Raw genomic sequence first — 23,714 nt, 5'->3', positions numbered from 1 at the left:
AGTTTCATTCATCAAAATATAGTTTTATTCATTCATGTGGGATGCTTCTATCAAATTAGCTAAAATAGCTAATAGTTTCTATACATTTTGCCATAAACAAAAAAACAACTGTAAACAGTGGGGATTAATGATATTCTTGAGCCCCGACCTATAAGCAGCTTTAAAAAGTGTTTTAAATGCTATAAAGTTACGCAGCAACAACGCCAGCATATATATTATTACATCTGCAAGCATCCAAATGTGTTCTAACCATTTTTGGAGACATGAAATACCACAGAGTCTTAAAAAAAAAAATCAAAGAAAATGTATAATGTAATAAAAAAAATCTTTTTGGATTCAATCTATTTTTTTGTCAATTTGTTTTTAAAGTAACCAGTCTTGTAAGAAGTTTTGCGCTTTAAATGAAAACAATTATTATAAGGTATTTGAAAGTACTATTTTTAAGTCAAATTGTATTCCAGAAAAAAAGGGTTATAGTTTTAAATATAAGCAGCTATTTTAAATAGTTTCAGTGAATTGGTTAGAAATATTTTACATTTAGAACAATTACATTCCCTATAACCATCCTACTGCTGAATCCCTGCCTTTACTTTTTCAAACATTGGGTTTAAAATGTTCCTTTCTTCTCAACTGATACACTAATGTTAAATTTGATTTGCTCTTGAGTTTTTACATGAGCATTCCAACTTCGAAATGTCATCCGTATACATCAGGCATAGGCACTACTGCTACAACATTAACACAAATACAACCCAAATGTTGCAGCAATGAAACAATAACATGTGGAACTTATGCTACACCATGCATAAAGGGTTCAAGTGGCTCCAACAGCTGACGTATGACTTCTGTTAAGGTCAAATTCAGTCAGTAGTTATTTTTTAGCACTTGGGCTCAATCATATACTGCATACAGGCAATAAGTAGGAAAAAAAAGGAGAAAATCAGCAACAAAAAAACAGAAACTGACATCAGTTCAATAGTGAATTACACCCTTTGTCCCCAAAAAGCTTGCACTATACAAAATGGGGGCAGCTAATAAACAACATGCAAACTTCATATACCGTAAAGAAAATAAGAGTTTTAGTTATGCTAGCAAACATAGCAAGATAGGAAAATGTCAGTGAAAACTAAATAGCAAGTGGTAAACACAACCACTTCCAGCTTTTTATCAGTATTATAATTTAAAAGAGAAGGTGATCTCTATGATCACTACCATATTTAATATTTTTTAAATAAAGCTGAATTGTTTTCTTTATTCTCATTGTTTTTTTGGTCCCAAATGCACCCTGCACAGTTTATCTTTTATGCCACAAACCATACCTTGTGTTTAATAAATACTAAATATATAAATATTGTTTTAATGATAAGGTTGCAGTACACTGTAGAAATATTGAAAGGGAACCTCCTCATGTGTTGAAGATGTTTTTTATATATATATATTAGTGATAGCAAAAGTGAGGATTTACATGCATTAAAATGAAGTATAATTCTGTGCCATAACTAACATGCTATCAGCCTGATGATTTCCCTCAGGAGCATGCGCTATGCTACTTCAGTTCACCTGAGAACATAGTTAGTTTTTACAAACTTAATTTACAGGATCAAAAAGTGAAAACCTAGAAAGAAAAAAAAACAAAAAGAAATTTAGAACAGATCTGAAAACCAACAAAAACACTATAGACCTCATGTTTTCAACAGTTTTTGTCAACAAATATGACAAACAGAAACAGGTAGTGGTTATAAAATAATTATAAAGAAAATGGTTTCCCTTTGCATAAAGTAACTAAAAGTTATTAAATATCAGACATGGTATGAAGGTGGACAGAGGACTGTCTAGAACTCTATTCTCTGTTCAACAACCATAATGTTAGTTGATGCATGTTGATAGAATCACCAGTGAAAACATTTCATTTGAGTGCTGGAAGTGTATACTTTCTTTTTTTATATACAATATATCCAGATAAAAAAGGCAACTAAAGCTAGCCAATGACATCTGTGATCCTTTTGGATAATTTCCCAGGGAGAATTTGCAACATGAACCTTTCTCTTCACGTGCACATCCCTAGACCTGTATATTTTATAGTAAGGTAACTTACAAGTTCATATATTAAAATAAATAATAGTAATAAAAAAAAAACAATAGAATTAATTTAAAGAATCATTTTCTCTGTGTATAAACCATTAGCTCTTTTGACAAAATGGTCCAAAGGCTGGAAGTGTCGTTTTGATTCATAAGCAGGCTGTACCAAACTTATCTAATAAAGCAATAGGTAAATTTATCTCATGATGAATTGAATGAATGAAGGAAGAGAGGCTCTAAATAAAGCAAATGTGTAACATTTCAGGCTGTTTAGGAGAATTCAGTGAGAATAATTCAGTTTGTGGATGATTTTAGAAGCAAAAGAAAGTTGCATGAAACAGCGATAAAAAGAAAACTAATAACAGTAGTACATGTATATAGTTTTGTAGTGCACTAGTAACTGCTAATGATCTTCTTAACTGCTGCAGTTAGTAGGTAACCTTAATGTAGAAACAAACACTAGATGATCTAAAATAAACCAGACACCTGTCACAATAGTAATAACCTGTGTTAACAGAACTGGCATTTAGAAACCTAGCAGTTAGCGTGCTCCCAAAAAAAGACTGCTGCAATACCTGTGTCAAGTACAGTATAAAACATGCAACATTAAATCCAAAGGCTTCAAAACCTTTGAGTTTTATTTGATATGAATCCAGATAGGGAGAGAGAAGTTTAGCATTATCCAACTATAGTGATTTCCTCATTAAAAAAACTAAACAAAAACAACCTTTGTTGGCCCATGAACATTTTGTAATAGATATATTTTTTTCTTTTTGCATGAAATCTGAATGGTCTTTAAGTGGTAATGACAACAGTGGCTTACAAAAATATTCATACTTCTTGAAAAGTACATTATAACCACAAAGTTCACTGAATTTAATGTTGATTTTATAACACAACGCATAGTATTGTTGGTGAAGAATAATAAACAGAACATGTGGTTTTATTTCTCCACAAATTCAGATCACAAAAAAAGGCACGAAGCCTTCAGTACACTGTACCTGAAATAATCCAGTGCAACCAGTTTGCTTGCAAAGTTACCAAATCACTAAATAGCGTTCACCTGCTCTGTGTAGGCCTTTAAGATCAGGGGTGAGGTAAAAATATACAAAGCAGGCTTAGGTTATCAATACGTTTAGAACATCTTGTGGAGCCCTGCTCATTACATCATCCAAAAAGTGAAAGAGTTTGGCAGAACTGCAAAGCTACCAAGGAATGGTAATCTACCTAATGGGCCAAATAAGAAGAGCATTAGCATTAGAAGCAGCAATCATAAGCAACCCTTATGACTCTAGAGGAGCAACAGAGATTCCTTGCTCAGGTTGGAGAGTCTGTTACTGCCAAATATTAGTGATGCCCTCAATCTGGCCCATACTGAGGAGTTTCAACAATGAAAGTCACACTGAAAGAAAGACACAGGAAGTCACATGTTGAGAGCAATTGAAAAATCTGGAGGAAGATGTTCAACATGCAATAAAACCCCAATACTTTTAAACTAATCCTGCTAAAAAAAAAAGCAGCTGTTAGCATCAGGATATGAGGAGGTTTCTACGGAGTGAATAGGACCTTAATACAAGGCAATCCTAAAATAGATCATGGTAAAAATACCACAACAGCTACAGTGGACTGGGTTTACACAGTTCTGCACCAGAATGGCCTAGTTAAAGACCAAACCCAACTCTTGCAAGACTTAAAGTTGCTTTTTACAGATGCTCTTCATTCAACCTGGCTGATCCTGAGCTATTTTGCTAAGGAAAATTGTAAGAAAGCTCAATCTCTAGCAAATATTAAGCTGGCAAAAAGAAAATGCTAAAAGATGGTTACACATAGAAACCTGGTTGACTTCGGGGCACTGGGAACACATTCTAGTTACTATTTTCTGATTTAATAAAATAAAAAGGACATAAATACATGTTTTTATGGTGCAACATATAATTCCAATAAAACACAATCAAAGTTGCAGCTGCAATGCGACAGATATGAAGACCTCTGCAAACAAAGACAAAAACGAGCTGAAAACTGTTAGAAGAAAAATGTGTACAGCTGTGAATTCTGTGTGTGCAGCTGCAGCCGCATATGCAATGCCATATGACAGAGTGTCAATGCTGCACTTCACCTGGTTCATGTTTGTTCTCGCTCAGCCGCCTGATAAAACACTCCTTCTAACACAAAGTGTGTCATCCCAGCTGCACTGTTTGGAAGATGAATGGTTCTGGTGCTGGTCTCTGGTCCCCGCTGATAGCATTCATTCAAAACACAGAATCAACACTTCCCTTTGGTCCACTGAGGCAGATGGGGACAAACATGAAACATGACCTTTTGCATAGAAGCTGACAAAAAAAACAAAAAGCTTTCTGCAGCACACCCAGACTGTGGACATGGCTGATAGACACTAAAGTGAGCAGTTCAGTCTACTGCACGGCAAACTGCATGAAGCTCACCTTACTTCCGAAATATGCTGACTAAAATATAAAAAATAAAAAACACATTTATAGAAAATACTCTGAGGTGCTGAAAAGCATTTTATCATAAGCAGGAGCTTCACTTCATTGTTTAATATTTATTAGGTAGTATGAATAACATTAACTCATTCATAATATCATTTTTTTCTTTTTGTGGATGCATATTAATGTAAAAGCAAACAAACAAATCTGTGCAACAGTTTAAGCAGTGCTCCATAAATATTGCATGTCGGCTGAGGGTAAATGATTAAATGAAATGAATGAGCCTCACTGCTGGTGGGGGAGCAGCAGAGATACAAATGACTGAATTAAATAAATTCATCAAGCTGCTGTCTCAGTCCTTGGCCTGTGAATGCACCTCTTTTCATCTGATGTAAATATGCGCTCTAAAAATGAATACAGTCAGCATAAATAGGAATTAGGCTTTTCTTTGTTGGGGCTTCTGAGAAGAGATATATTTTTAGAAATATAATCACTTTTCCCTCTGAGAGAAGTTCAAAAACACTATTTAAATAATCATTAACCCGCTCATTGTGCACATTCCTGTAGCCAGTCAGCATTAAGGAAAGAAATATTACACACAAACTGCATAAATATAGAAACAACCAAACTAATATTAGCTGATTGGAAATCTCACTGGTTATAAGATCAGCTTTTGGCTAGGTAATCTTAATCTGGTCTGAAAATGGCTTAGATATATTTTCTTCCTTGTTGCCGTAAAAATATTGTAAATAAATAAGGTTGGACACATGCATCCTAGTAAGGCTTTACAACTGCGCATTCCACTCAGAGTAAGTTATCTAAAAGTGCAAAGGGAAAACTTCTATAAGTCTTTTGGATCTATCGGTTTCTAGTAATTATTATTATTTTATTTATTTATTTTTTTTGCAGAACATTATGTCACAATTGACAGAGGTTAAGCTGAAGCCAGGAAGACAAACTGAAGCTCCGGGTTACAGGGTGCAGCCTTTATTGTTCCCTGACTGGATCCATCTGTCAGATAGAGATACAGACAGTCCTGAGTCAACAGTTCTTCCACTGAAAAAGCCTCTTCTTCTCTGCTGCAAATGGCTTGTGAGGGTTGCTCTGAGGGAGTCTTAAATCTGACTGTCACTCCTGGCTCACCTCAGTTCCACTGCATGAGTCAGTTTTTAATTGATGCGTCCTCTAAGGCATTGCTCGTACAATCTTTGCCCGTCCTTGTGCTCTTTAGGGAAATCACAAATTGCAGTGCAAATTCCATCACTAAGCAGTCTATTCAAATCCTTGGAAGAGCCGGCCCTCTGAACTGCTCAGAAGAAATTTAGAGCAGGAAAAATAATTTGACCTTTTTAGTTAATTTTGAAGTGTAGAAACTGAACACATGCTTGGGTGTTGACTCAAACACATGCACTTTGGGCTTTTGGCTATTGGTTGGATATCAAAGGATAAAAGATGGAGCGTACCCAAACATCGCTTCCATTGATTTCTCAAATGTCCAAGTTAAAGGCCCGCATCAGGAGATCCAGGTCGCCAATGTTTGCAGCCTGAAAGAGTTCAGGTTGGTCCATCATGGATAAAGCTATCCTCAGAGCTGCCCAGATGTTACCAGACATCACATGATTGGACTGCTGGCCACTCTGGCTCTTCCTCTGGAGACTTAAAGCTGTCAGGAAGTTACTGGCTGCCTCCCTGGGGAAACAAAAGGGATATATTACGTTTGACAGGCTAGATTGTAATAGCTCCAGCATGATTATGCAACTGTCTTGTTACATATTTTGAACAAATTATAAATAAATGTCACGTTGTCATAAATTACAAAGATTGTCATTTATTTTTGTGATTTTATGTGAAAGGACAAGTAAGTACACAATAGTGAGGTGTAAATAAAATTAGGTACAAATACAAATAAAATGTTTTGTGTACCTCTGCATTCAGACCTCTTTTCTTTGATACCCCAAAATGCAACCTATCAACTGTCTCTGCTGGAATGCATTTTGGGGTATCAGAGGAAACTTGCTAACACCAGATTCAACATTAGCTCTTCATTTTCATGATGATATTTTTTTTTTTAGTAATGTTCTCTAAAAAAAACTTTCCTGTAAAACTTGGGTTACTGTTAGGTGAAATACTAACACCATGAAAACTATGAAATAATGCATATTCTTTATAGGTTCAATATTATTCTACATTTGAAAATAAAAAAAATATTAACAGTGAGGCCCCCAGAGCATGTTTTTGTCATTTGTGCAGGAAATTTCCTGTCAGATTAGACAGACAGTATGGCCCAAAAAACTCCATATTTATTCCTATTCTTAGCGGGCTGTTTCAGCTTTCCATGCCCCCATCTTCCTGAAGGCTGTGAACCCAAAACCCGCAACCATGACAACCAGTCAGAGTTTCTAAAGATAGCAGCTAGGTGCATGGAATAATAGATGAAGGCCATAACTAGACCGATGGGATGCTATAGAACACTCTGGACAGCCTATTTCCCCTTATGATATCATAAGAGGAAAGCTTTACAAACAGATGATTTTTAACACACGTTAGCTAATAGGTGGAGAAAGGCAATTATAGAGGTGACAGGACTTTTACAAAATGTTTATAATGTGAATTTTGTATATGGGCCCATTAAAGCAGTGCTAGTAAGCTTCAAACACCTCATTCAGCAATGCTAAAGCTATAATCTATTACACAGTCTGACAGCATGGCTCAACAGCAAACCTACTAAGACTGCCAACCTTAACTGACAGTCCAGACGAACATTTATCTGGGGTCCGTTTCACGAACAGCTTTACTGAAAACTCTAAGTTGTCTAAACCTAAAAACAGGGAAACTCTGACTTTTCCATTTCACAAAGAGAGTTTCCTCAACCTTTATTTCAGTCACCGTTGTAACATTCTCCCCAGAGCTAACCTAGACTGTAGCAGGTTTTCTTCAGTAAACTCTGTCTCTGCTCTTCTTACAGACAATCAAGCTGTTTTATTTCCAGAAATAGTCACATTTTTTGTGCATAGAAAAAAAAAAAAAAAAAATCCTAATTTGTTATGCCTACTTCATGAAACGGACTGTCAACATAAAACTGTCAGTTGTGCAGAACTCAAACCTGCCCCTCATGGCACAGTTGAAATAAAAGACTCATTGTTTAAAAAAAAAAACAAAAAAAATCATTAGAAATTTTCAATAAGATGGTGCATTGTTCAGTTGATAGCAAACTTTTTGTCCAAATGCAAAATGCTTTGTCTAGTAGAAAACTAATACTGTTCATCACCCAAACACACTATCTTCACAATATAACATGGCAGAGGCGGCATCATGTTTTTTTTAAAAGATGGTCGAAATCACCCTAGGCATGGATAGCCTACAACAACTCCCGATGCTGTAACTAAAGCAATAGATAATTTAATACATAAAAGCAACATTAAAAGAAAGTTACGGATTTGATTTATGATGTGACAAAAGTTTAAGGATATTAGTATTTCAGCTTTTTTCTCCAAGTGTGAGTCTCTATAGCTCTCTATTTATGTTTTATGTCTCTGGGGAGTTCTCATTTCAAAGCTTTACTTAACTCTGTCCTCACAAAATGCCAATATTACACTCACCGGCCACTTTATTAGGTACACCTGTCCAACTGCTCGTTAACCCTTAATTTCTAAGCAGCCAATTAACATGGCGGCAACTCAGTGCATTTAGGCATGTAGACATGGTCAAGACAATCTCCTGCAGTTCAAACCGAGCATCAGTATGGGCAGAGGCGATTCTAGAGTCTGTGGGGGCCCCAAGCAAAAAAATCCTAGGGGGCCCTACTGACCAGTGTTCATCACCGTTATGTTAGGTTATAAATAATCTGACACCAATGAAAAATGTATTAAATAAAACCTTTTTTTATTCCAAATGTTCTAAACATGAACAACCTTGTTATTTTGGAAAATATAAAAGAATAAAAGTAAAAAATAAACTAATAAATTAAAATAAATGTATAATAAAATAAAAAAAACCAGTAAATTACTTTAAAAACCCAATATAAACTTTATACAAAATATAAAGTATAGTAAGTGTAGTGAAATTATTGGGGTCCTATACTGCTTCCAGAATTGCTGCTTACGGGCCTTGGCTTGTGCAAATGCAGACACTGAGGCCCCGTCCACACGAAGTCAAACCCTGGCCTAAACGCACTAATTTTTCACCAAACCAGCCTCTCATCCATACGAAGCCGGCGTTTCGGGGGTCTGTAAACGATCTTTTTTTTTATTAAGCCTTCAGAGTGGAAAGATTTTGAAACGCCGTTTTCGCGTTTCCATCTTTAAGCTCTAACCGCTTTTTTTTTTTTTTTTTTTTACACGCATGCGTCATAGCATTGCCTCTAAACACGCATGCGCGACACAGTATCACAACAACAATGGCGCCGTACTGTGTTGAATGGTTGCTGCTAATGCTACTCACCCTGCTGTCGGGCTTACAACAGAATCTTCTTCTTCTGGAATATCTCCAGGAAGAACAGAGCAATATAGATGACATAGTTCAGCACCTGAATTTGACTGAACCACGAAAATGGACCCGCAGGGCAACCATGTATAAATATTAGTGCGCATGCCCAACATTTCGTCGCCTATTTTTGCTTTGGAAACACAGCGCCAAAGGCCTGGCATACATTTTGCAGCGTTTTCATGCATCTGTGTGGACGATCACATTTATTTTACGTCTCCGTCTTTACGACAAACGTTCTGGAAAATATTAGCGTTTCGTGTTCGTTTTGACTTCGTGTGGACGGGGCCTAAGTCCTCCAGATCCAAAGACCTTCGCACGCTATACTCTATAGAAATAAACGCCAGTCCTGAAAGTCTCTCTTGAGACATGGAAAATTAATAATTTTCCTTCAGCTTAGTTACATAATTGCTTTCCAATTTACTGAACGATAGGCCTACAACGTCACCCATTCGCTAGGCTACGTTCATTTTCATTAAAGGCACACTATGCAACATTTTTCAGTTAATTAATGTGTTCCATAACGTTATGGATGATTAAATGATTCATTTCAGGTTGAACAAAGGTATTCTCGGCCGCCCTGGTGGTCTGTGGGGGAAATACTGCACTTGCAATTGCAGGAGCACCGACTCGCACCCACAGGCTCAGAAGTCTCGTGAGAGTCAGTCTTGCTTTACGGCAAGAACTGCTACACGCCCCCAGTTAAAAGCATTCTCGTTGCTAGCACAGTGGCGATCTTTGTGCAGTTATGCTACGTTCACATCGGACGCAGCAAAATCGGGTCTGCTGCTTCAATTTTGCTGCTTGTACCAGTTAGTTCTGACGCGCGGCTGAAGCAGCTTTGCTGCTCTGGCTGCGCGGTGCAAAAGTGTGTCTGACGCGCTTTGGGTGGAGCTTCACTATCCTTTCTCTGCCTTGCAGCTATATTTGCTGTGATCAGTGGGAATAAAGTAGTTTTAATATGTGTTTAAGTGAGAAAATACACCGGAGCCGCTCAGACCCCCACATACCAGCGGTGCGCCGACAGTAGGAATCCCTTCATCAGCAGCCTCTGGCCTGGTCGCCTCCTCGCGGTTCACCAAGGCAGCTGGTAGGTGTTTTTCATCTAAATAATCCAAACTGCATATTCTGCCGGCAGATTTCTGCATTTTAAGTTAATTTAGGCGTCAATAAACTGTTTAAGAGGAGTGATCATCAGCGCTGTGTCTCTCTCCCTGCGTCAGATGCTTAAACGCGCCCGATGCGCTGCTTCAGCTGCTCAGATGTGCTGCGCCTGCTGCTCAAAACGCGCCGCGGGACCTTTTGCTGCGCCTTGACGTTACGTTGCATGTAAACTCGCTGCTTCTGTCGCGCTAGCTGCAGTGTGAACGCAGCATTAGTCATTCGTTGCGTTCGCCTGTCTGCTAAGCTCAAAACAACCGCGCCTGGCTTGACGGAGAAACCAGGAGAACAGCTGTGCATATTTACGACAGTGCACTTTTACTTTCGCCCTCTGGGGGGAGCCTCGCTGGAAAATCAACACCGGTTGCATAGTGTACCTTCAAGGGAAGTCATCCACCTGGGCTGGGCAAGGCTGGATTTTGACTGGGCAAAGCCAACGTCAATCAACGTTCCATCCAATCAGAATTTTTAAATGCAGTTGTGCATCTCCTCAGTCACTATAGCGTTGCCACTTCATGCTCGCCTGTTGCTGTTTATCTACCGGGTGTACAGTAGCTGGCTCTCGGGGGGCCCCCCAGCGGCTCGGGGCTCCAAGCAGTTGCTTGGTTTGCCTGTTGACAAGGTGCGCCTCTGAGTATGGGGAAGAAAGGTGATTTGAGTGACTTTGAACGTGGCATAATTGTTGGTGCCAGAAGGGCTGGTCTGAGTATTTCAGAAACTGCTGATCTACTGGGATTTTCACGCACAACCATCTCTAGGGTTTACAGAGAATGGTCCGAAAAAGAAAAAAACATCCAGTGAGCGGCAGTTCTGTGGGCGGAAATGCCTTGTTGATGCCAGAGATCAGAGGAGAATGGCCAGACTGGTTGGAGCTGATAGAAGGGCAACAGTGACTCAAATAACCACCCGTTACAACCAAGGTGGGCAGAAGAGCATCTCTGAACGCACAGTACGTCGAACTTTGAGGCAGATGGGCTACAGAAGCAGAAGACCACACTGGGTGCCACTCCTTTCAGCTAAGAACAGGAGACTGAGGCTACAATTTGCACAAGCTCATCGAAATTGGACAATAGAAGATTGGAAAAACGTTGCCTGGTTTGATTAGTCTCGATTTCTGCTGCGACATTCGGATAGTAGGGTCAGAATTTGGCATCTACAACATGAAAACATGGATCCATCCTGCCTTGTATCAACGGTTCAGGCTGGTTGTGGTGGTGTCATGGTGTGGGGAATATTTTCTTGGCACTCTTTGGGCCCCTTGGTACCAATTGAGCATCGTTGCAACGCCACAGCCTACCTGAGTATTGTTGCTGACCATGTCCATCCCTTTATGACCACAATGTACCCAACTTCTGATGGCTACTTCAGCAGGATAATGCGCCATGTCATAAAGCCGGAATCATCTCAGACTGGTTTCTTGAACATGACAAAGAGTTCACTGTACTCAAATGGCCTCCACAGTCACCAGATCTCAATCCAATAGAGCATCTTTGGGATGTGGTGGAACGGGAGATTCGCATCATGGATGTGCAGCCGACAAATCTGCGGCAACTGTGTGATGCCATCATGTCAATATGGACCAAACTCCCTGATGAATGCTTCCAGCACCTTGTTGAATCTATGCCACGAAGAATTCAGGCAGTTCTGAAGGCAAAAGGGGGTCCAACCCATTACTAGCATGGGGTACCTAATAAAGTGGCCGGTGAGTGTATGTCTGAGTTCTAGTGCTGTGGCTCAGCTCCAATTGATAAAATTTTCCATTTTTTGCTGTTGGTAATGCTGGGAAGGAATTGATATGTGTTAAAATGTATAACTCACATCTGTGATAGTCTCACAGAAAAAAAAAACAGCTCTTACATTGTTATAAATGGTTTAAACAGGCTTTCAACCTTTGCGGAGTGTTATTTGTGGCCTCATACTATGAAGACAAATTGCTCTCAAAATGCTAAAGGTCACTGCTTCCTCTCACAAAGATAAGCACTTGGTTATTTTTTTGCTATAATCCAACAATTGTTTTGTTCAGTTACTTTCAGACTGTTTGATTTCTATCACTTCTGCCGAGAGGTTCATTACATTTCCAAAAACAGCAGATAAGGCAATTAATCATCCTAAAGCCAATGATCTGTTTAATGATGCATTGGTGGCAATTCTGTGTGGACCTAATGTCTTTTGGTTTCAGTGTTTATAGCATCTGAATCACTTAAAACCATCTCAATTTTAACTATAAATCTCACTTAATTTATGTTTGGCAACCTTACTTAAAGGACATAATACACATCTTAAACAGCTGCCTCAAACGTAACTGTGCTTTAACAATCATTCTACCTTAGCCTGTCAGAAATGCTCTCTCTGTCATAAAAGCTATGCTCTCTGGGCTTTTTCTCATAGTAGCTCCATCTGGCCTGTTCCTGTTTGGCTGTGACTCCATTCTAGAAAGAAAAATCAGCTGTGCTGCTGCCCTCTACACTTTTGTTTATAAATGTTGGAGCTTGGCCTGTTTTATCAGTGTAGTACTATTTCTCTGCCTGTGACTAACTGTATATGTTCTCTTCATCTTCCGTCATGAGAAATGGCTCGGAGCTCATCTGTCTGACTGTGTGTTTCCTGGACGGGTCTGCCTGTGAAGCTGGTTGACAGTTGCCTTTTGTATTTCTGCTTCTGTCTCCTTGAACTTCCGTGGGCCTCAGCAGGTGGCTGCTCACACTGAGCCTGGTTCTGCTGGAGATTTCTTCCCGTTTTTTGCTCTGGTTGCATACAAAGTTTTTCTGAAAAGTTTTCCTGTTTGTAAATTATACATTTTTCCTCTAAACACTTTTTTTTGTGCATATGCTCAATGGACAAACAAGGGAATAATGGAACTAAGCTAGTTAGTACCTTTAAATGGAGTTGAGGAAGTAATGGTAAAAAGTCCAAAATCAAGTGTTAAAAAGCTCAAAAAGATATTTGAAGAAAAGACAATGTTGGTTGATGTATCTGTTGTTGCCATTGGACTTTTTTGATAGTTCCACTGTACTGCCTGCAGATGGTGCACATGTCTGTCTATGTTTGCTTATCACACCCAGTGTGAGAATTCCAGTCAGGCTCAAAAAGGATAATCTAACAAGAATGGGCACTTGGTATGTTTTCCTGATTTTATTATGATGAAATGTTATCTTTTTAATCTTTTTTGTATAGGTTTGTAACGTGGCTTTAGGGACACCAAGATCAGCGTTTTTTTTTGTTTTTGTTTTTTTTAAGTGGTTCTCACTTCCGTCATATGGATAGGGTAAAAACTAGAGCAAACTATTTCATGGAGACCCAAGTCATGCATTTAAGAAACCAATTTACTATCAGCCTTCTAAGGAGATGTTTGAAAACTTGAGTTAAAAAGAAAAATCATCAAATAAATATCTAAAATATTCTCTCATTATTTGCGCATTTACAAGATCATTTTGGAAATACTCATTGACATGAAACAAGGAAAAGTGGAGTCTGTTTTAGGCTCTGACAATATACACTGCTAAAAAATAAAGGGTAACATAAAGAACAAAATATGACTTAAATCAAATTTTTGTAAAAACAAACTGTCCACTTAAGAAGCAGGACTAATTGGCCATCAATGTCACATGCTGTGCAAATGAAAAAGACAACAGGTATAAAATATTGCCAATTAGCAAGACACATTCAATAAAGGAGTGGCTCTGCAGGTTGAACCACAGCCCACTTATCAGTAACTATGCTTTCTGGCTGAGGTTTTGGTCACTTATAATGTTGACGGTAGCTTCAAACGGATTCTAAAACCCACAAAAATTCGCTCAAGTAGTGCAGCTCATCTAGGATCAGTGGCACGGGAAGGGGGGTGCTGCGGGGGCTGCAGCCTCCCTCGTCATAGTATCAGCCCCCCATGGTGGGGGGCTGTGGAGTAACATAATATTGTACTTAAAAACATGAAATTATTTATGTATTAATTTTTTAAGAGACGGTGTTTGATATGGGATTATAATGATGGGCTGTGTATAAGATATAAACTAATGATTCATTATTTTAATATTTCATAAAAAACTAGGCTACTCCCCCGGAAGTGCTTCCGCCACCTCACATTCGTTTAGGCATGGCTAGCAATAGGCAGCAGATACGTATTTCTGACTATTTCGAGGTAAGAAATGGTTTTAATTCCCCTATACTGCCGCAGAGCATTTATTTAGCGTTATTTATTTCTTATTTATTTCTATATGCTGTGCCTATTCATCGTAGTCCTGTGGCTGAAGAAGTCTACGCTAGAATAAGGCTGCATATCACTAAATATTATGTCTCTATTAAGCTATTTAATGATAAAATATGAAATTAGTTTTTTTGTGTGTGTGTGTGTGTGTGTGTGTGTGTTTTTGTTTCAGATATGAAATCATTCCCCATATCCATAGTCGAATGGACTTTCAAGACGTTCAATGCTCAGTTTAGGCTATATTTAGGCCATGTTTCATTCAAGTATTCCTGATCCTGTTGATTGGGAGCTGCTGTTTGTTTTGAATGATTAAAAGAGAAGAAATAAAGTTTAAAATGTTCATGCTTTGTTCCGATGCATTTTAAATGGCAGTTTTTGGCGACAAATGTAGGCCTACAATATTATGTTAAAAACGTCAGCTACAGCCCTCAACATAATGACATCACATGTTTTCCAACCCAGCCATCAGCCCCCCTCGCTTGAAACAGCTTCCAGCGCCCCTGTCTAGGATGGCATATCAATTGGAGCTATTGCAAGAAGGTTTGCTGTGTCTGTCAGCAAAGTGTCCAGAGGCTTGAGGTGCTACCAGGAGACAGGCCAGTACACCAGGAGATGTGGAGGAGGCTGTAAGAGCGCAAAAACCCAGCAGTAGGACCACTACCACCACCTTTGAGCAAGGAGGAACACGATGAGCCCTGTATTAGTCCTGCAAACCACATGAGTCCTGAAACTGACTCCATGAGGTTGCTATGATGGCCCAACATCCACAGTTCTCTCAGCCCAAGACCGTGCAGGACACTTGGCATATGCCAGAGAACACTAGAATTGGCAAATTCACCTCTTATGCCCTGTGCTCTTCCCAGATGAAAGCAGGTTCACACAGTCTGGAGATACAGTGGAGAGTGATCTGCTGCCTTCGACATCCTTCAGCATGATTGGTTTGGCAGTGGGTGAGTATTAGTGTGGGGTGGCATTTCTTTGGAGGGCCACACAGCCATCCATGTGCTCGCCAGAGGTAGCATGACTGCCATTAGGTACCAAAATTAGATCCTCAGACACCTTGTGTTACTGCAAGATGAAGGCATTGAAGCTATGGACTGGCCCATCAATTCCCCAGACCTAAATCAGATTGAGGAGATCTAAGACATCATGTCTCAATCCATCCACCAATGTCATGTTGCACCAAAGACTGTCCAGGAGTTGGGAGATGCTTTAGTCCATGGCCCTTGTCGAATTCATGGGCTGCGTCCTCAGAAGGCCAGATTCGAAGGACGATTACGTCATAGCGCGGCGCCAAGGTCTGTTCGGATCCCAAGGCTCTTCATTATGCGGCCTTAAAATGCTTCCTTCTTTTTGCCCGATTTAAAGGTCTGGTCCGTTGCATCCTCTGTATCCTTGGATATCCCAGGATTCATGGCGAGGCCAAGCAAGCTGGCTGATGTAATGATGTAATCATCCTTCAAATCTGATATTCGGAGGGCTAATCCCATGAATTCGAACAGAGCAAGAAAGAGAAATGGTGCAAGAAACATCCTTTTCGTGGACCTGGTTTAGCAAGAAGGTTTGGCTAGCAGCATGTAGCTTTATTCTGCTTTCCCTGCCTCCTTTTTCAAACGTCAGGATCTGACCCAGCATGGATAAAGACAGGTCGGATTGATTTAAAGCACTTTTTAAAAAAGGAAAAGAAGAATAAACAATCTGGGATTCATGTGGAAAATAATATAATATAGTGCACTTTTTTTAGGTTTTTGGTAATTTGCATAGTTGCTCATAAATAAACACATTGTCAGAAAATAGTTTTTTATATATTAAAAAAAATATAAAGCTGACTAATAGATTCTCCATTATTAAAGTGGCACATTATTTTTTTAGGTTTGTGACATCATATTGGACCATGCATAACACAGATTTGCCTTCACAAAACATCAGGAGGGCAAAATATATGTACAAAATGTAAAGCTGTTCATGAAATTATATATATTTTTTTATAATGTTTTTTTTTGTTGTTGGCATCCATATAAATATACTGGTGTGATAACTTAGTATACGTTTGACTGGTTTTTGGTATACGTCTATTTGGAATTTATAGCCCCATGGAGAAAACTCCACCAGCCACCACTGCTTCACTGGTTAATAGATATGATTTCCGTTGTTTTTTTGATGATTTTGCAGTCGCATTGAACTTTGTACAGAACAAAGCATTCAATGAAAATATTTCATTCATTCAGATCTATGATGTGTTATCTGAGTAGTATTTAGTATTTAGCAGTGTATCTTTTTATGCATTGCTTCTTGTTAATGTTACAACAAACCAGGATACATTTGACAGTCTATTATAAAGTCTATGGTCACTCACCTGTGAGCCCCAAGGTTAATGCAGCTGATGCCCAGATTATAGCGGGACCTGATAAACCCTGGATGTAGCTCGAGGGCTCGAGTGTATGCCTCCACTGCCTCTTCACTACGATCCCCATTTGCTAGAGTAGCGCCAAGGCGATTCCATAACAAATAGTCCTGCAATGAAGAAAGAACAATTAGGTGATTAAGAGATGCCAGTAAAATGTTTTGTGGTTGTGGGTGAGGACCTAAGTGCAGAAATAAATGATGGATGAAAATAGAGATATTAATGAAATAAAATATGATACAAGCTTCCAGGGAAACAAAAGAAAAATAAATGTATTCAGAAAAACAGGAATTTAACAGGAGGATCCTGCAGAGAGCAATGGCCAACAATGAATTTATATAATGAACCAAGTGAGAATGATATTGGAAAAAAGTGGAATAACCTGGGTTTAACGAGGAGCAGCAGAGGCAGAAGGTAAGCAGGAAGGCTGGGATAAGAAGACTAATTAACAAGGAGGATGTCCAGTAAGACATAGTGACACTTTGACATGTCAGGCTCTGCAATATAGCCAAAACCTATATCTCAATGTATCTCTTTTAGTGGATAAATATCAAAACTGATATAAATAAAAGCCTTAAAAAAAACTACCAAGAATGCCCTCAACAGAATCCTCTACAAACATATGATTACGATTTTTCCACTCTTCCAATATAACATTTTAGAATGCTTTGTTTACAATGGGTTTAAAATAAATTCCATTTAGTCTACAATAATGTAAACCAAATTTGAAGAGTCTAAAAATTGCATTTTTTAAACTCAGCAGAGTAAAAATGCCTAAATTGGAGAAAACACTGGTTAAATAGGCTTATTTCTTGAATCGAAAGCTGCAATCCTAAACTTCAGCTTTGCATGTTTTTTATAGCAGATGACCATCTTCAGCTTCTCCAGTGCTAATGCAGGCGAGTACTCTCCTACTTAGTTGCACTAGCCGCTCAGTTACCAGTGCTGGCCTATCATTAATCATATCAGTAGCTGGCTTCAGATAGGATGTAGCCTCCTATGGATAAGCAGTTCTCTCAATTTTAAATCTAATAACATGCCATACAAACATGTCGTGTGTGCCATTAGTTGTAATGGCAGAATAACCCCCTCTGGGACACTGTTAGCACTTTGCGTGCCTGTATTGATATGCGGGCTTTTATAACGACATCAACACATGACATGTTTGTATGGGATGTAAATTGAGAGAACCGCTTATCCAGCATTGCCTACTTACTTGGCAAATAAAGCCACTATAATAAAAACAAAACCACTAAAACATAGTTAACCTTTAGGTAAGATAAATGGGTCCCTAGATATTTTGAAGAAAAATTTCCCAAATAGACAATCCTGCTGTATCTATATTTCAAATTTTGATTTTATTTGACTTTATTAATTTAATTATAACATTCCCCTAAGTATCAACAACAAAAACTTTTATCTAAACAACTACATATTGCTTTCAGATATAAAAGTATTCTGACAAGGTTATTCTCATGAAAGCCGAGTTACATCACACTGGATGTCCTTGTCGCTGTTTCCCACCTGCAGGCACACAGGCTTGTACGGAGGTCAGTGTAGCCTGCTCTGGTACTGGGGTCCTTAATCTCTAACTAAGCCAAGCAGCAGGATATAATTATCCCCCTTTTGTTTTCAGAGGTGATTTTTTTTGGCAGGAGAGAAGAAATTAGCAAGTCAAATGCAGGGGACAGGATTTTACAGTTATATTCATACCGGCTTGGGAAAGAGGAGGAGGTGTGGGGTGGTCAGTCTGATTCAAATGGAGCAAAAACATATTGCAGTGGATTCTGAATAATTCCTCTTTATGTGTATTTGCATTTCAGCAAAGGAAGTAAGATTTACAGATACTGTTTGGGGAAACATGCACTTGAGTAGTAAGACTTTTCTTTTGACAACATAACTTTAACACTTACGATCTGATCTAATTGTAAACCTTTGAGCCAGAAGTTTGTCTTAATCCATTGACTTGCCTGTCTTAAAGCTATAGTGGAGGATTTTCATGAATTTTTTAAAAGATCCGTCCTCTTCACTTAAAAAAAAAAACACACAGGCACAACCCTGTACCTGCTCCCGAGAGGAAACACCTATTAAACGTGTGCGAGAGAATGCAGGAGTCCCTTTCTCCTCGTGCACACTCTTTTTAAAAGTTGCTGTTTGAATCGCTCATACAAGCTTACTTTCCAAAGAGGATTTGCAATTTTTCCACTATGTCAGACTCACCACCGGTAAGTGAAAATGGGAAAAAGAATGTAGGACGGCCTTACGTAAACATATCACCATAATGATTGACAATTAGAATGACCACTTATTTTGATGATCCACTCGGAAAAAAAACATCCTCCACTATACCCTTAATATATCTCTTTGCAAGATGTGCATTTGTGATTGTCCTGGTGGTTTAATACTGTGTAGACCCAATTTTTGCAGGAATACAAGGCCCTGGTTCAATCAGCTTTGACAGCGGTGGTCTGTAAACATCAATTTTAAATCTTGCCGCAGGTTTTCCGTTAAGTTTAATGGACTTTGGTTTGGCTGATCAAACATACAACCATACTTTTAATTTAAACAACTCAGTTGTAACTCAATAGTAACTCAATCAGTTTTAAGTGCTTTGCAGACACAAGCTGCCTTATCAGAGAATGCTTCTCTGATAAGTGCTCTCCTTTCCCACCATGCTTTAGTAGGTTTGCAGTTGTGATATTCTATTTCTGTTTTTTGGGTGAGTGATAATAAAAGCTCTGTTAAATGTTCAAAACGTATGATACCATTTTAAAACATAACTTCTCTCTGGTATATTTTTTGATATTTCATAAGGTTTGTGCTCAACAATGTGCTTTAACTAACTTTTAAGGCCTTCAATCAAACAAGTGGACATTCGAAGGCAATTGGTTTGGACTAGATTTATTCCAAGGTTTCATAATTATGCAATACTTTTTGTTGGTTTATTGTGTAAAATCCAAATAAAAGCCACTGAGCTTCATGGTTGGAACACAAAAAAAAAAAAAAATCAACAATTTTTAATGATACATCTTTCCAATTTAGCCCTAAGAAAGGATGAAACGCAAATGAGATGTGTGCTCTCAAAGAAAACCAAGGCATCCCGTGTGTTCACCAACAGAAGCTTACAGTCAGCATCTAATGCCAAGATGATTCAGAGACACCTCTGGCTCTGAGCCTAATTACTTTCAGCTGCAGAACTGAGACAAAAATACATGTTTACTGAATGTGCACTAATTTACTCATCTGTGGTGCATCAACTAAAACATTCTGTGCTAAGAAGACAAAACAGGACTATCAGTTTATATAAAGTTTTGCAGCCCTTTATTTGTTTTGTATTTTTTCAAAACTGCATTTCAGCTGTAAAGAAGTTGTTTATGTAGATTTAATCCAATGCATGTTAGATGACTTCTTTTACAGCTTTGCCAATGTTTGAATCTCAATTTATGCACTTATTGGGTTGCTCCATCTGGAATCTTTCTATAAAGCTGCAGGCATTTTTATCTCACTTTTGCCAGCAAGATTTAGCTGTGCACAGAGAGACAAACGTTAGAACTATTTTGGACAAACTGCTCAAGAAAGATATCAGAACCACCCAGCGAGTACAAGCGACTTATTTCTGCAAACACCACAGTATGTACCCCAGGCTTATTCAAATGCACTTCCTCATTCAGATGCCGGCATACATTTGAGCTGCTCATAACCTTACACTAAAGAGTTCTGACTTCTTTAGAAAGTCAGAAACTGCACGTAAATGTATTTTTTAAATTACTATAAGCTGTATAAAATCATGACTTGGTTAACCCCAGAATCAGCAAAATAATTCAATTGGCTGCTTTTCCTAGAAGAACTCAAAGAGAGCAGACCTCACCACTAAGTAATTTTTCCTTACAATAAGTGCATTTTTCTTGAATTGAGGAGGTTACTTAGACACTTTGCCAATGGAATAAGACAATTTCAAGACCATGTTATCTAAATATCTTATTTTAGGAGGAAACATACTAAGGGTAAATACACTTAATTTACGAAATTTTTACTTATTTCTGTTTTTACAGAGCAGCAAATTCATTAAATTTGATTAGAATACATTCATAACTTCCATCCATCCCTCCATTAATTATCCGTCACGCTTTATCCCTGCTGGGGTCGAGAGGGGTGCTGGTGCCTATCTCCAGCTGTCTTTAGGCGAGAGGCAGGGTACACCCTGGGCAGGTCACCACTCCATCACAGGGCAACACATAGACAAACAGGACAAACAACCATTCACACACACACTCACACCTAAGGAGAATTTAGAGAAGCCAATTAACCTAACAGTCATGTTTTTTTGACTGTTATCCAAATGTGGAAGCAGAGTAACCGGGGAGAACCCACACATGCACAGGGAAAACATGCAAACTCCATGCAGAAAGACCCCTGGGCCGGGAATCGAATCCGGAACCATCTTACCTAGCCCTACATTCATAACTTGAGTGACTCAAATAATCCTGCCAACTAGCAAACCAAAACACACGGCCGAAAGCATAACCGCTTTGGCGGAGGACATAAAAAGCTGGGTAACCTTTAAAGGTGAATGTGATCCTATGAAACAAAATGAAACAATGAAAATGTAATTTAAAGGGAGAGGACAATCTTAGTTCAGTTTCGAGTTCCAAGGGGATCATTTTATCTATTGGTTGTCCTACTTCCCAGTCTTCCCGTCTCATGCTCGTTTCCTGTTGCTGTGCATGAGCAACTCCGATGTTGAAGTATCCAGTGAACTTCGGGTTTAGCCGTTAATTGTTTCTGCACTGCTCCCAAAGTATACTCTAAAAAATGGCTAAAATTTTGCAAGAACAAAACTGTCTTCCAATTTATGAGAAAAGATGAAGGGCTCAAAAGAAAGATAAAAGACCACAGTGTAGTTAGGAGACATTTTTAGGCCTTGTGCATTTGCAATTGTTTAAAAAGGGACTTGGACATTTCATGGGCATCCACTATAACTTTGAGTTTTGATTCATGATTTGAGAATGCAACCTCCGTCTAATGATACCCAAAGTAGAAAAGGACATCTTTAGAGTTCAGCTTTGATTAGTCTGCAAATTTCTTAGAGTCAAGAGAGAGGGACAGAGAGAGAGCGAGAGAGAACATTTTGGGTTTCTTACTTCAGGCCGCACTGACAGGGCTGTATTGAAAGCCTCTACAGCTTTGTTAAACTCGCCGCTGAGGTTGTAGAGCACCCCAAGGCCTGTCTGTAAATCCGGGTCAATGCTGTCCGAGTTTTGCTGTGCTGCTTCCAGGAAGAACTCCTTGACCTCTGGCAGCAGTGAGCTGAGAACACGAACAGAGACACACGCAGATCAGGATTAGTGGGACTGAAGGCTACTGCTGAATGAGCGCTCTGAAGTCTGTAGAGCTGTGCTGTACAATGTGCTACCATGTAAATATCCATTCATAGACTAGAAGAAACGGGTAGACTGGATACAATAAAGGTGGTGAAGTCAAAGACAGTTAGTTAAAAATGTTAAGTATCAATATTCTACTATGTTTACAAAGAAATCAGGTACATCTGATGTGCATAAACACATCATATTCAGTGGTTATTTGTATCTTTTTTTTTACTTTTTGATCTCTGTTCTAGATGGAGATAAAAATGTCACATCTTAGTTTAAGTTTTCCTTGAGAGGACCATCAGGAAAGGATAAAAGTTAAAGTAGAGATATCTTGGAAAGAAGAATGACTCTGAGAGCACAGTGCGGTTAAGGTAAGAAGAATGGTATGTATAGCCATAATGAAAAGACCAAGTGTGTTGTCCTACGGGAATGACACAGTAATTGGTTCTAGCTGTATCTCTCTGCACACGCTAGACGATTAATGATTTGATCAAATATTGCTTTACACTGAGAGAAAGGTTGGGCCTTTAAAATCTGATATACTTAACAACCTCATCCATTGGCCCACAGCCCATCCTACTTAAAAGTGAGATCTTTGTTACTGTCAGGATCCCAGTTTTTGTGTTCGTCTGTTTGTCTTGTCTTTTGTGTTTTTCCCTTCCACCACCAGGAGGCGCCTGGCTCCTGTTCGCCTCCTCACACACCTGCAAGCTGTTGCCTCATCACCGGACTACTCTTAAGCTGCTGGTTGCCACTACTTCGACGCCAAGGTGTTTGCCAGTTTGGGGAAGCCCTCCTGCAAACTGGACCTTTTCGGACCGCCTCCTCCCAAGTGGGATCTACTGAGTCTTACAATGAGGGACGGATTCAAAACAGGAGGTTTGGATCCAGCCACCTTTGAGCACGCTGAGATCTCTCTCTGAGTAAGGAAGTCATCTTCACCACGACCCGTTCAAGTACCACTGGAAAACTGAGTTGCAACCAGCGGCTGCATCATTCCCCTCCATCCAAGTTCTGGGTAAACCCTGTTCCGCCCTCCAACGAATCAAACAAACCCTGGACGACCAACACACAGACTGGAGTCTACATTTCTCCTCTTCTCTGGAAACATGAGTGGCAACAAATCCTCTCCTTCAATATTAACAACTCCTATTCCCCACTGGGCCTGAATCTAACAGTCTGTCTTCCCCGTCTTTCAGTTTTTCCGGCCGAGCAGAGTTCGGAGAAACTCTGCACCGAACTCTAAATATCTTTCAATAAAACCCGTTCAAACTTTTGCTCTGTGTCTATCTGTTTGGCTTCACTGCATGCGGGTCCGAGCTTCAAAATCATGACAGTTACAAGGTGGACACTCCTTGGCATTAACAGTCCCTGTTATGGTCCCTGTCCAGGAAACATACACTACAAAAATTTTTATAAAATTAAGTATTCTTTTTCTAAAGATAAATGTTTTTTCCCCTTATTTTGAGCAGGTAAGTTGAAGAATTTACCTATAAATATAATTTACATAAAAAAGAACGACCTCCATTATTTTATTGTATGTGCATATCATAAAAAAAATGCAATTTTGGCTG

The 23,714-nt window shown here is 39.0% G+C and overlaps 1 protein-coding gene across 3 annotated transcripts in view; it reads right to left on the bottom strand.

Annotated features, from left to right (window-relative positions):
- Positions 1-5,488: 5,488 nt before the first annotated feature.
- pex5la (peroxisomal biogenesis factor 5-like a) overlaps positions 5,489-23,714 on the bottom strand; it is a 137,372-nt gene continuing 119,146 nt past the window's right edge. For all 3 annotated transcript variants that reach the window (XM_038272246.1, XM_038272247.1, XM_038272248.1), the window contains 3 exons: positions 21,913-22,078; positions 16,724-16,881; positions 5,489-6,212 (listed from right to left, as the gene is read on the bottom strand). In XM_038272246.1, coding sequence (XP_038128174.1) covers positions 6,011-6,212; positions 16,724-16,881; positions 21,913-22,078 — 526 coding nt within the window. In that variant the 3' untranslated portion in view covers positions 5,489-6,010. The remainder of the gene's footprint in view (positions 6,213-16,723; positions 16,882-21,912; positions 22,079-23,714) is intronic.

Source organism: Cyprinodon tularosa, unplaced genomic scaffold (genome assembly GCF_016077235.1).
Source record: "Cyprinodon tularosa strain WSP-4 unplaced genomic scaffold, ASM1607723v1 ctg82, whole genome shotgun sequence".
Lineage (NCBI taxonomy): Eukaryota > Metazoa > Chordata > Actinopteri > Cyprinodontiformes > Cyprinodontidae > Cyprinodon > Cyprinodon tularosa.
The sequence above is the reverse complement of the archived record's forward strand: the minus strand, read 5'-3'. Positions and strand labels throughout refer to the sequence as shown.